At 50.4% G+C, this 13,784-nt stretch overlaps 1 protein-coding gene across 5 annotated transcripts in view; it reads left to right on the top strand.

The window, feature by feature from the left end:
- The window catches only part of ENTHD1 (ENTH domain containing 1), a 547,844-nt gene that overhangs the window by 438,023 nt on the left and 96,037 nt on the right, over window positions 1-13,784 (top strand). For 4 of the 5 annotated variants that reach the window (XM_029590172.1, XM_029590176.1, XM_029590173.1 and 1 more), the window contains one exon: window positions 10,315-10,482. The exons of the other annotated variant lie outside the window; for it this stretch is intronic. In XM_029590172.1, the coding sequence (XP_029446032.1) occupies window positions 10,315-10,482 (168 nt within the window). The remainder of the gene's footprint in view (window positions 1-10,314; window positions 10,483-13,784) is intronic. 5 annotated transcript variants of the gene reach the window in all.

Here is a 13,784-nt window from a genome sequence, read left to right on the forward strand (position 1 = left end):
GAATGGGACTTCCCGGCGGCGGTAGCTGCCCCGGGGAATATTATGTCGTGGGGCCGCGGGTCAGATACCAATGGAAGGGGGGGGGAGGGGGGAGAGGTTAGAACCTCTAACGTTCACCCCCGGCGGTCTGGCGCGAAAAAGACAAACCTGTGAGGAAATAAAAAGAAATACTTACCCGACTGAGGGAGACAGTAAGGAAAGGAACAGGCCTGTCAGCAAGAAGCATGGGGGGGGGGAGTCAATGGAGTGAAAGGCTCCAAACTACAACGAGCCCCCTTTCAAAAATTTTACTTTCCTGTTTTTTTGTTTTGTTTTTTTTAGTCAACTTGATCCCTCAGAAAATAAGATAACTGGAGTTCCCCTGCTCCTTCTGCTGAAGACCGAACACTACTGAGCTAGGAGACCTGGGATATGGGCTTATGTAGCTCCTCCCCCAGAAGTTTGGTCTGACTCCCTCTGCTGGACGGGGGACATAATCCACCGTCTGGACTGATCCTGGTACGTACAGGGAATCATTGGGGTGTGAAAATAATTTTTTATTGAAGAAAGTAATTTTCAGAATATTTTATATGCATTGACAAAAATATACGTTAAAATATATATATTCTGTTGACTGCGAAGAAACGAGGCCGGTTGGTGACTGTTAATAATTAGTACATCAGTGGTAAGTAACCTGGATGGTACCGAGTAATGAGAAAGTATGAGAACACCACCTCTCATCTTTAAAAATTGTAATAGTTTCTTATGACATTCAATGAGTTAAGTTTATTGGTATCAGGGTATTTTTTTTGTTTAGTATCTCTGTAGGAGTGATCACCTTGGTTGTGGCAGATTTATATTGGTGTGTTACAAAATTGTTTTGAGACATTAAAACTGCAGCAGATTGTTAAGAACTGCAGAAGGACCTTTTGAGCTTGGGCTTCTAAATGACAGATGAATTTTAATGTGGATAAATGCAAAGTAATGCATGTACAGAAACATAATCACAACTACAATGCTGGGATATGTAGAGAAATGGGAAACCAGTGTAGGGCAACTAAGAGGGGAGAGGCATGTTCCCATTTCTTGCTGCCCATGATTGTTCTGATAATGGCATTTTGGAGCATCTGTTGTTTGTTTATTGTTTGGACTTACTGATAGGTAGCTGGGGTATTAGATTCATGATTGTTTTGAGTAATGTCTGTGAGATCCCTGCTTGTTCTATGTATAGAACATAAGAATTGCCATACTGGGTCATACTAAGTGTCCATCAAGCCCAGTATCCTGTTTCCAACAGTGGCGAATCCAGGTCACAAGTACCTGACAGGATCTCAGTGGTAGACAGATTCCATGCTTCTTATGCCCAGGGATAAGTAGTGGCTGTTACGCGCCCTGTCCGCTCCCATCCCGTGCACGGGCCTGCTCACCTTCATGGTTCCATGGCAGGTCCCGGGTCAGCCTCCCTAGCGGCAGCTGCCAGTACTTCCAGGCCCCAGCGACCTGCGGCGGCGGTCGCCGGGCCTTCTACTGTGAACCAGGCCTCACGCTGGAGCTCGGCGTCTTCGGCACTGCTGGCCACGCCCTTACGCGCGTGCACGCGGACCGCCCAAACTCTTGTAGGGCCAAGGGCAGGTCTTAGCTCCACGGCGCACCCTGATTGATTCTCTGTTATAAGGAATTCCCTGCCTGCACTTCCTTGCCTTGACAATCAGGTCAGTTACTAGATTGTCTCTGCGCTTGTACTTGTTCCTGCCTTGTTCCAAGTCTAGTTCCAGGATTCTTCTGTTCCAGTTTGTTCCTGCCTTGTTCCTGCTTCCTAGTTCCAGCGTCCTCCTGTTCCTGTTCGTCTGTTCATCTCCCTAGGTAGTACCTCCAGACTGTCTCTCTGGTACTGGCCTTGGTTTGCTACTTGACCTGTCTGCTTGCCTGCCTGCCTTCTGACCCAGTCTGTTCCTTGACCTGCCCTGCCTGCTGCCTGCCTCCTGACTCCAGTCCGTTCCTTGACCTGCCTGCCTCCTGACCCCAGCCTGCTACTCGACTCGTCTGCCTGCTGCCTGCCTCTTGACCTCAGCTTTGTTGACCACTCCTTGGACTGACTCCTGGACTCTGACCTCTGCCTGCTTGACCACGCCTCCAGATTCTGGCTTTGTTCCTAGCCTTGTCATCTCCTGCGTTGTTCTGGTCCTCCTTGTCCCATCTGACCTCCAGTCTCAAACCTGACCGCACTCTCCTCCTGTCTGTGGGCATGCCGGATATTCACTCTCTCAGGAGACCCTGCGAGGCCCACCTAAGGCCAAGTGGCCCGGGTCCCTACGGGCTCCTCCCGAGGGAACCTTGGGCTTCCAGTGGTGAAGCTCACTCTAGCCACTGTCTCCTCTCGTGCTCCCCCCCCTGGTGGCAGTTGCCGTCTGGTCCCTATCAGGAGGCGCATCTCCACTGCCACAGGACAAGGATCCACCCCCGAGAGCAACAGTGGCTTCCTTACATCTACCTGATTAATAACTGTTTATGGACTTTCCCTGTAGGAACTAATCCAAACCTATTTTTAAACCCAGCTATAGTAGCTGCCTATACCACGTCCTTCAGAATTGAATTCCAGAGCTTAATTGTATGTTAAATGAAAAAATATTTTTCTGATGTATTTTCAATATTCTACTTAGTATCTTCAGGGAGTGTCCCCTCATCTTTTTATTTTTTGAAAGAATAAACAACCAATTTACATTTGTCTGTTCTATGCCACTCATGATTTTATAGACCTCTATCATATCTCCCTTCAGCCTTCTCTCAGATGAAGAACCCTAACTTCTTTAGCCTTTCCTCATAGGGGAGCCATTCCATTCCCTTCATCATATTGATTGTCTTTCTCTATACCTTTCCTAGTTCTGCTGTATCTGGTTTGAGATGCATCACAGTACAATTGCACAAAATACTCTAGGTGCAGTTACACTATGGAGTCATACAAATGTATTATGCTATTCTTCATGCCTTTCCTAATAATTCCCATGATTCGGTTAGATTTTTGATCACTGCGTGCATTGAGCCAAAGATTTCAATATATTGTCCATGATGTTGCTGTATCATTTACCTGGGTGATGACTCCTAAAATGGAACCTATCATCGTGTAAGTACAGTTTGGATTATTTTTCTCTATGTGCATCACTTTCTACTTGGCCACATTAAATTTCATCAGCCATTTGAGGGCCCAGTCTTGCAAAGTCCTCCTGTAATTTCTCACTATCCACTTGTGATTTAAAAACTTGGAATAATTTTTTGTCTGCAGCTTTAATCTCTTCGCTCAATTCATTTTCCACTGATTTCCTTCCTCCATAGAGGTAACTGGCCATTGAATCCTATTCTCAGTTCCTATCTTTTAATCAATTCATAATCCACAATAGGACATTGTCTCCTATCTCAATACTTTTTATTTTTCTCTGGAGTCTCTCATAGGGTACTTTGTCAAACACCTTCTGAAAATCTGGATACACTGTATCCACAGGCTTACCATTATCCACATGTTTATTAACCCCTTCAAAAAATATCACAGATTATTGAGGCAAGACTTCCCTTTGTTGCGCTTGGAGGTGGACCCTTGTCCTGGAGCAGTGGAGAACAGCTCCCTGGTAGGGACCAGGAAGCACCTGCCCCCAGGGGGCGGAGCACAGGAGGAGATAGAGGCTAGGATGAGCTTCACCACTGGAAGCCCGAGGTCCCCCCGGGTGAAGTCTGTAGGGACCCGGGCCGCTTGGACTTAGGTGGGCCTCGCAGGGTCTCCCAGAAAGGTAGTAGAGAGGCATGCCCACGATCAGCAAGGGAGCACGGTCAGACTTCACGCTGTTGGCCTGGAGAGGCAAGGAAGGCCCAAACAGCTTAGGCGATGACAAGGCAAGGGACAGAGCCAGAATCAGAAGACGTGGTCAATGGCAGCCGAGGTCAGAATCCGAGGATCAATCATAGTAGTCAATGAAGCAGAGGTCAGGTTCCGGAGATCAGATGAGGTCACAAGGCAGGCACAGGTCAGAATGCAGGCAGCAGACAGGAAGGTCAAGGAACAGACCGAGGTCAGTACCAGAGAGACAGATGGAGGGTACTACCTGAGAGGACGGACAGACGCAGGAACAGAAGGACGCTGGAACAAGACTGGAACAAGACTGTGAAGGCTGAGGCAAACTAGTACACTTACAGTGCCGACCCGATTGCCAAGACACGGAAGTGCAGTCAGGGGCTTCCTTATATCGTTCCATCAATCAGGGCGCGCCACGGAGCTAGGACCCGCCTCTGGCCCTACAAGAGGCCGGGTGGTCCATGCGCTCATAGGGGCGTGGTCAACGCCAGTGGAGACGCCGAACTCCGGCGTGAGGCCTGGTGCACAGTGGAAGGCCCGGCGACCGCCGCCATGGGATGCCAAGGCCTAGAGGAGTTCGCGGCTGCCGCTGGGGAGGCCGATCCGTGACCTGAAGCTAGCGAGGTGAGCAGGCCTGTGCGCGGGCCGGGCGTGGACGGGGCGCGCAACAGTACCCCCTCTTCTACACGGCCTTGGCTTGTCAGGATGGGTTCTATGGAAGGATTTAAGAAGTTCTTTGTCGAGAATGTTATGGGAAGGTTCCCATGAATTCTCCTCGGCCCCATAACCCTCCCAGGCTAGGAGGTATTCCCATGTACCTCGACGCCGACGGACGTCAAGGACCTCTCTTACCTGAAGAGATGAGTCAGGTTCAGTGGAGATCCATGGATGAGGGTGATCTCTACGAGAGGGCCAGGAGAGGATCAAAGGCTTCAATAACAAGACATGGAATGTGTTATGGATGCCCATAGCACGTGGTAGCTGTAGCTGATATGACACTGCTCCCACTCTTCGAAGCACTGGAAATGGACCGATGTACTTGGGAGCCAGAGGATGAGAAGGAAGTCTCAACCTTATGTGTCGGGTGCTTAACCACACTTTCTGACCAGGACAGAAGAGTGGAGTGGGATGTCTGTGGGCATCAGAAGTACGCTTGGAGCATTCAGCGGCTTGGGTAAGGCGTTCTTTGACTTGATTCCACACCTGGCGAATGGTGTGGGCCATGAACTGTGCCACTGGGGAAGGAACAGTCAGAGGCACTGGAAGTGGCAGCTGAGGTTGTCTTCAGAGTACCACGGAGAACAGAGATACATCGGTGGCAGCAGCAACATGGGTATTATGTGACAACTCAGCCCAGGGTAGCAAATCAGACCAGTTGTCCTGCTGGTCATTCACGTAAGAGCAGAGGAATGTTTTCAAGGTCCGATTGGTCCTTTCAGCTTGACCATTGTCCTGTGGATGATAGGCTGACGTAAAATACAGGGCAATATTAAATTTCTTGCATAAGGAGCGCCAGTATCTGGCTGCAAACTGTGGTCCTTGGTCAGATATTATTTCTTTTGGGAGTCCATGGAGACGGAAAATGTGTTTCAGGAACAACTTGGCTAGTTGTGGGGCCGATGGGAGGCCCGGCAAGGGAATAAAGTGACCCATTTTTGAAAAACGGTCGATGATGACCCAAATTATGGTATTGTTCTGAGACAGAGGCAGGTCTGTGATGAAGTCCGTTGAGATTCTGGACCATGGCTCGGTAGATGCTGGAAGCGGCCGGAGTAGACCCCAAGGCCTTCCGGCAGGTGGCTTCTGTTGGGCGCAGACGGGACATGAATTCACATAGTTACGAGAGTCTTGCACCATGTTGGGCCACCAGTAATATCTCCGCAGCATCTCTAGGGTCCTGGTACGACCCGGGTGTCCTGCCAACTTGGAATCATGGGCCCATTTCAGAACTCGTTCACGTAATCTATGTAGAACGATGGTTTTCCCCACTGGAACTGTGGTGGTCACGGCAAGGGATATGCAGGCAGGATCTATTATGGTTCTGGGAACATCAGGAACATCCTCTGGTTCAAAGGATCTCGATAGAGCGTCAGCACAGAGGTTCTTGGGACCTGGGCGATATTGTAGGACAAAATTGAATCGTTCAAAGAAGAGCGCCCATCGGGCTTGTCTAGGATTCAAGAGTTGAGCTTCTTTCAGGTGCTGAAGATTCTTATGGTCCGTGAAAATGGTAAATTTACGTTGCGCCCTTTCCAACCAGGGGACCACTCTTGGAATGACAACTTGACGGCGAGAAGTTCTCGGTCACCCATGGTGTAGTGCTGCTCTGTGGGAGAGAACTTGTGGGAGTAGAATGAACAAGGTATTAATTTGCCCTTTGGAGAAAACTGACTTAAGATGGCTGCCGCTCCAATTGCGGAGGCATCGACTTCAACGACGAATGGACATCTTGGGTCTGGATGCTGAAGAGAAGGACCGGAACAGAAGACTTCTTTTAACGTCTGAAAGGCGGCTTGTGCTTTGGGTGACCACACACGAGTGTTAGTCCCTTTCTTGGTCATGGCGGTGAGCGGAGCAGCTAGGGTAGAATAATTGGCAATGAAGCTCCGGTAACAATTGGAGAAACCAAGGACATGTTGTAAGGCCCGTAGGCCTACTGGCTGGGGCCAATCTCGGATCCCTTGGACTTTCTTTGGATCCATGGAGAAACCTCGTTCGGATATGATGTACCCTAGGAAGGGTAAGCGAATTTGCTCGAAGAGGCATTTTTCTAACTTAGCATATAGATGATTTTCTCTTAGACGTTGGAGGACAATCTGAACATGATCTCAATGGGATTCGAGGTCCTTGGAAAAGATCAAGAAGTCATCGAGATATACGACTACAAATGAGTACAAGAGGTCTCGGAGGATTTCGTTCATAAGGCGTTGAAAGACCGCTGGGGCATTGCATAGCCCAAAGGGCATCACTGTATATTCATAGTGAACATCCCTCATATTGAATGCGGTTTTCCAGATATCTTCGGGTTGGATGCATACCAGATTGTACGCACCCCTCAGATCCAACATGGTGAAGATCCGTGCCCCTTGAAGGCAGTCAAACAGCTCACTGATAAGGGGCAGAGGGTAACAGTCTTTGCAGGTTATGGCATTGAGCCCTCTGTAATCAATACAAGGGCATAGACTGCCGTCCTTCTTCTTAACGAAAAAGAAGCCCGCTCCAGCGGGAGAATCAGAGGAACGAATGAACCCTTTTTCTAGGTTCTCTTTGATATAATCAGACATGGCTAGGGTTTCTGGGCAAGACAATGGGTAAGTTCTGCCCTTGGGAGGTGTTGTGCCCAGCAGAAGCTCTATGGAGCAATTGAAATTGTGTAACGGAGGCAAGGTATCTGCCTTCTGCTTCGAGAAGACGTCTTCAAACTCAACATACAGAGTAGGAAAGCCAGATAGAGTGGGAGACTTCATGACAGAAACTGCTGGAGATACTTGACATAGGCATGTCTTCTGGCATTTGGGACCCCACCTCACCTACTGCAGGGAATGCCAATCAAACTGGGGTTCGAGGATCTGGAGCCAAGGCAGCCCCAGGATGACCGGATGTGTGGAACGTTTTAACACATAGAAGGATAACTCCTCCTTGTGGTGAGTGCTCACGGTAAGACGGACAGCCACTGTTCGATGGGTGATGAGCCCTGGAAGATTTTCTCCTTGAATGGAGGCGATGCAGAGGCTTACATCTAATGGCTGAAGAGGAATGTTCAGAAGCTTGACAATGTCATCCATGATAAAGCTGCCACTTGCTCCTGTATCGACCAGAGCAGTGGTGGTGAAGGAGTGGGCCTGGATGCCCAGAGAGACTGGAAGCAGGAGTTGGGGGCCGGTGACAGTAGCGCCTAAGCTCCGGACCCCCGCCAGGCTCAGGCGTTGCAGTTTTCCAGATGGGCCGGACAGAACTGCCAAAGATGTCCGGAAGTGCCACAGTAAAGGCAAAGACCCTCCTTCCTCCGACAAAAGCGTTCATTCAGAGTCAATCGCCCATGGTTCACCTCCATAGATTCCACCACGGGAGAAGGTGGTGGTGCTGGAATCTTGGCTGGAGGACTCTGGACACGCATGGAACACGGTGTAGGAGAGCGGGAAGCCTTTACTTCTAAGCGCCTTTGCCGGAGATAATGGTCGATATTCCCGGTGAGGGAAATCAGGTCCTCTAGAGACGTGGGAGTCTCACAGATGGAGAGTTCATCTTTGAGAGCACTGGAGAGTCCATCTAGGAAGATGGCTTGCAGACAATCTTCTTGCCACCCAAGCTCAGTAGTTAGGGTCCTAAACTCCACCGTATACTCAGAGAGGGTCCGAGACCCTTGACGGAGATGGAGTAGGCTGTTGCGGCCTGGGTCTCCGAAGGTCTGCTTGAAGAGAGCAATAAACTCAGGTAGCTTGGAAAGCATAGGATCAAAGCGTTCCCATAAGGGAGAGGCCCATGCCAGAGCCCTCCCTTCCAGGCGAGAAAGGATGAAGGTCACTTTGATTGATTCCTTCAGGAACAAGGATGCTTGCAGTGCAAATTGCATGAAGCACTGATTGAGGAAGCCATGATAGGAGCGTGGGTCCCCGTTGTATCGGGGAGGTGCAGGGAGCGCCAACGATGCTTTGGGTAGCATAGAGGCCGATAGACCCACAGGATTAGCCAGAGCTGTATCTCGCAGCTGTGGGAACAAAGCTCTTCCACCGAAGAGGCTAGCGATTCCAAAGCCCTGCAATGTTCTTGGACTGTGGTGGCCAAACCCGGAAGGGCCCAGGAGGCGGGAGACTCCGCCGAGTCCATGGCCTTGGCAACCTGTTGCGTTTGGAGTTGGACCCTTGTCCTGGAGCACTGGAGAACAGCTCACTGGTAGGGACCAGGAAGCACCTGCCCCCAGAGGGCGGAGCACAGGAGGAGACAGAGGCTAGGATGAGCTTCACCACTGGAAGCCCGAGGTCCCCCTGGGTGGAGCCCATAGGGACCCAGGCCGCTTGGACTTAGGTGGGCCTCGCAGGGTCTCCTGGAGAGGTAGTAGAGAGGTGTGCCCATGATCAGCAAGGGAGCGCGATCAGACTTCACACTGTTGGCCTGGAGAGGCAAGGAAGGCCCAAAAGAGTAGGCAATGACAAGGCAAGGGACAGAGTCAGAATCAGAAGACGTGGTCAATGGCAGCTGAGGTCAGAATCCGAGGATCAGTCCGAGGAATAGTCAATGAGGCAGAGGTCAGGTTCTGTAGGTCAGACGAGGTCACAAGGAACAGGCCAAGGTCAGTATCAGAGAGACAGTCTGAGGGTACTACCTGTGAGGACAGACAGACACTGGAACAAGACTGGAACAAGACTGTGAACGCTGAGGCAAACTAGTACACTTACAGTGCCGACCCGATTGCCAAGGCAAGAAATTGCAGGCAGGGACTTCCTTATATCGTTCCATCAATCAGAGCGCGCCACAGAGCTAGGACCGCCCCTGACTCTACAAGAAGCCGGGTGGTCTGCGCGCATGTAGGGGCGTGGCCAATACCACTGGAGACGCCGAACTCTGGCGTGAGGCCTGGTGCGCAGTAGAAGGCCCGGCGACCACCGCCGCGGGACGCCAAGGCCTAGAGGAGCTTGCGGCTGCCGCTCCAAAGGCCAACCCGTGACCTGCAGAGTAGCTAGCGAGGTGAGCAGGCCCGTGTGCGGGCCGAACGTGGACAGAGCCCGCAACACCCTTGGGTAAATCCATGTTGACTGTGTCCCAATAAGCCATGTCTATTTATATGTTCTGCACTTTTGTTTCTTTAGAATAGTTTCTATGATTTTTCCTAGCTCTGACGTCAGGCTCATTTGTCTATAGTTTCCCAGAGCACCTCTTAAGCTCTTTTTAAAGATTGGCATTTTATTGGCCATCCTCTAATCTTCATTTTAATTTTTAAATTTTATTTTTCCTGGGAATTTACCAGGGTTTATTTTCACAAGAATAAAAATGGGAGAAAATCAGTGGAAAAAAATTACTGTTCATTTTTATGGGTGAATATTGGAGCTTAGTTTAGTGGACAGAAGTGAAGAAAGGGAAAAAAAAAAAGCATATTGATTGTTTTAATAAACAGAAGTTAGTGTTTGTTTGCTGTACAATTTTAAAACAAAGCTCTAAACACTTATGCCACCATGCATTAACAAATCCTCAAAAGATATCAATTTCCTTTGAATCAACAGTTTACTTCTTTGTGTCCTTGCAGATATTTGGGGGACAATAGTGGACTTCAGTGTAACTTCCAAAAATCCTGTGTAATGGTAACATCATTTTCTTCCAAGTATTTCTTGGTTAGGTTAATTAAATTTGGTAAGGATTTTGTAGTGGGACAGAAGTTTTTAACAAACAAAGCACCATGGGCAAGGCCTAGTGACTGCCCTGAAAAACATAGTGCACGGACAAATTTACATGTTACTTCATGCTGATTTCACTCTTTCTGCCTTGCACGTATGGAGAAGATCTACCGCAACAGAAAGCTCTTCCACTCCATCAGTGTGCAAATGATCTGGGACGCTTGATTGTGGTCGCCAGGTACCCAGGAGCTGTGCACAATTCCTTTATACTTAGGCAATCTGGCCTGTTTGAAAATTTTGAAGGCAACCTCTATGGCGACGGTGGGCTTGTAGGTAAGAGTGATGCTTCTTTCTATAGTCCCTCTCTGGCTATGTATTTACAGCAAACTGCACTGCCACGGGGTGCTGTCGAGGATGTGACTGCATTGGTTACGTGACAAGTGGCTTGTACAGTTACGTCTACAAGCTATAGTGCCAGGGTTCAGCTTTCTCTCCCCATACCAGAGAGGCCTACTAATGTTGCATGTCCAAACAATGTACTTGCTGTAAAATTAAGTGTGTGACCAGGCACTAGAGACTTTCCACTTGTTTACTTTAAGCAAATAGCTGTTCAAATCCTCTTTTGGAGCTGTTGAAATGTCACTTGTCAACCAAAATCTTTTTGTGTCCATAGTACAAAAACTCCCAGGCCATGTGTGCCCTATTAGTACTCTGTCAGCCAGGATGTCAGACACAGTTTGTCTTGTCCATCACATGGGTTAAATTGAAGCTGGGTGCTGTGCATTTTGGCCCTATCATCATCCTGTGTCATGTCAGATAAATGTATTTCCCTGGAGGACATACTGCAGAACAGCCAGGGACATGCACAATCATACCATGAGGTTATTGTCTTTCTGCAGTGACATGTGTGGCAGATGTGATATACATTTTCAGTGTTAGAGGAGTACTACAAACAGGTAGCGATAGCTTGGTTGTGAGTGACATGGACATATTGTGTAGGAACTCCAGATGCCGTTTTCCATTCAGGAAGACCTGACTCAGCATAAGCAAGTGTTATGGTCATGGACCCTTGGGCCGGTTGAGACTGCAGATGTTATCCTGTGGGAACCCACAGGGAACGTCACAGCCGGGAGGCGGCGCTGAAGAGACTCCGGAGAAGACTTCACCACTGAAAGTCCGAGGTCCCCCCAGGAGGAGCCTGTAGGAACCTGGACCTCTTGGACTTAGGCGGGACCCTATGCGACCAAGGATCCGGGCAGCAGCCGAAGAGATGGACGAAGAGGACGGCTGGACCCAGGAGGCTGGAAGAATCTTCACCCTCGGAAGCCTGCGGCTCCCCCGGGAGGAGCCCGTGAGAGCCCGAGCTGCTGGGACTTAGGAGAATCCTCTGGGCCAGCAAGTACCGGATACCTGAGGTGGTGGAAGAGGCTGAAGTCGGAGTCCAAGAATGAAGCCGGGTCAGAAGCCAGAAGTCAGGGGTCCGAAGCCAGAGCCAGGGGCAGAAGCTGGAAACAGTCGTGGGACAGAGCCGGGTCAGAAGCCAGAAGTCAGAAGTCAAAACCAAATTCAGGGGCGGAAGCTGTAGCGTAGTCAAGAGCCGAAGCCAGATCAGAAGCCAGAAGACAGAAGAGATGATCCAAGATCTAACGCAGCAACTAGCAACTCAGGGGACTGAGTGAACCTTGTTGCAAGGCGCTGTCCTAGTCAAGCTGCAGGGTTAAATACTCTGCAACGTCTGACATCATTCGGGGCATCCTCTTCGAATTTCCCGCGCTGGCTCCTTTAAGGCTCCAGCCCCCAGGCGCGCGGCCAAGCGCGTCGGGTCAGCGGCGTCTCCCTCGCACAGGGAGAGCCGCGGCAGGACGCTGGTCGAGCCTACCAGGCCGAAGAGGAGTCTGTGCGGGCCAGGCCGGCCCTGAGGTAGGAGGAGGGACCGGGGCACGGCCCGATCCCATAACAGCAAGTGCTATTATAGTGTCACAGTAAAAGGCAGCATGGACTTTGGGTTTGGAAATAACCTTTTAAGGCTCTGTCAAGCTGGAGCTTAGCTTCTAGTTTATTATAGCATGCTGTGGGTTGGCAGCAGTATCACAACGTCACGGTGGTATGAATGATTCAGCCATTCTCTCTATGCCACAGGAGATTCGGGATTAGGTTGCAGGACCTGGCTTCTCACCTCGTCGCTATTCCCAGCACGCTAGCACAGACGAGGTACTTTGAGGCCATATGTTCTACCCGATGTGGCATAGAATGCACCTTTGGAGTTGTCAAAAGTAGATTTCACTGTTTGGACAAAACGGGGGGAGTTTCAATGTGCGCCCCACCCAGAGTCACTGAAATACTGCTGTTCCGCTGTATATTCCATAATCTGGCTGTACATCATGGTCTCCCAGTAGACGTTATTCCCTATCTACCCCAGGATCCCCTGTGTCCCCTGCAGAAGCTGGGGAGACACGAGGCTGGCAACCAGCTTTGACCAAGTGACATACAACGCTAATTTGCCCATTATTCTTCATCCAGTCCTTCCCCTACCATGGAAGAGAGCCCAGTAGAGTGTGTCCCTCCTGTCTTTTAAAGAAGAAGAGGTCCAAAGTCTACGAGTCCTCCTACAACAAGAGAGGGAAAAGCATTGTTTTCCTTCAGTCGTAGCCAGTCTTCCAAACCACCCCGGAATCATCTTCCCTCCAGATCCTGTGGTACCTCAACCTCAGGACTCACATAGTCTAGAGGACATCCGGCATTGAACCCAATGAAACCCTCAGGAGGGGGGCTTTGAGGAGGGGGTACTGTTGCGGTGGTCAGCAGCGGAGGCCGCAGCTGGCCTCCCTCATCTCCAACTCCCACGACGGGAGAGGAGCGCCGTCAGCGTTGTGCCGCCTCCACTGTCCTGGCTTGCGGCACTTGTCTTCGCGGCGTGATGGCGCTGCTGCTGCCGTTGTCCCTCTCGCACACTATCCCTGCAACAGAGACGCTGCCACTGATCCTTCCTCCTCCCAGGGGCTCTCCAGGCGTGCACGTGTGTCCTTTTTCAGGATTTAAAGGGCCAGGGCACCCGAAGACTGCAGGCCCCTCCTGAGGACATCATCTCACCTGGCCTACTTAAGGCAAGTTCTGACAACTAGAGCTTGCCTTTGCAACAAGGTTTCCGGCGTCCCTTTGCCTATTGGTGACTGCAAGTTCTTGAACTCTGCTATTTCACTTGGCTAACCTTCTCCGACCTGACCATTGCTTGTTTACTGACCACGTCTGACCGCTGCCTGGAACTGACCGCTGCCTGTCCACTAACCATGTCTTCACGCTGCCTGGAACCAACCTCTACCTGTCCACTGGCCACGTGTGCACGCTGCCTGGAACCAACCTTTTCCTGCCTGACCACGTCCGACCGCTGCCTGAAGCTGACCTCTGCCTGTCCACTGACCACGTCTGCACACTGCCTGGAACCGACCTTTGCCTGCCTGACCATGTCTGAACGCTGCTTGGAACCTGACCTTCGCTTGATCTGACCATTCACGGATTGACCTCTAGTATTGACCCTTGCTCCGGCTGACCACTCTCCCCTTGACTCTGGCCTTGATCCTTGCTCTTCATTCAGGGACTCTGTTCTGGCCTTCTCTGGCTTCCGGACAACCTAGCCT

The sequence above is a fragment of the Rhinatrema bivittatum genome, chromosome 2 (assembly GCF_901001135.1).
Source record: "Rhinatrema bivittatum chromosome 2, aRhiBiv1.1, whole genome shotgun sequence".
In the NCBI taxonomy this organism is placed as follows: domain Eukaryota; kingdom Metazoa; phylum Chordata; class Amphibia; order Gymnophiona; family Rhinatrematidae; genus Rhinatrema; species Rhinatrema bivittatum.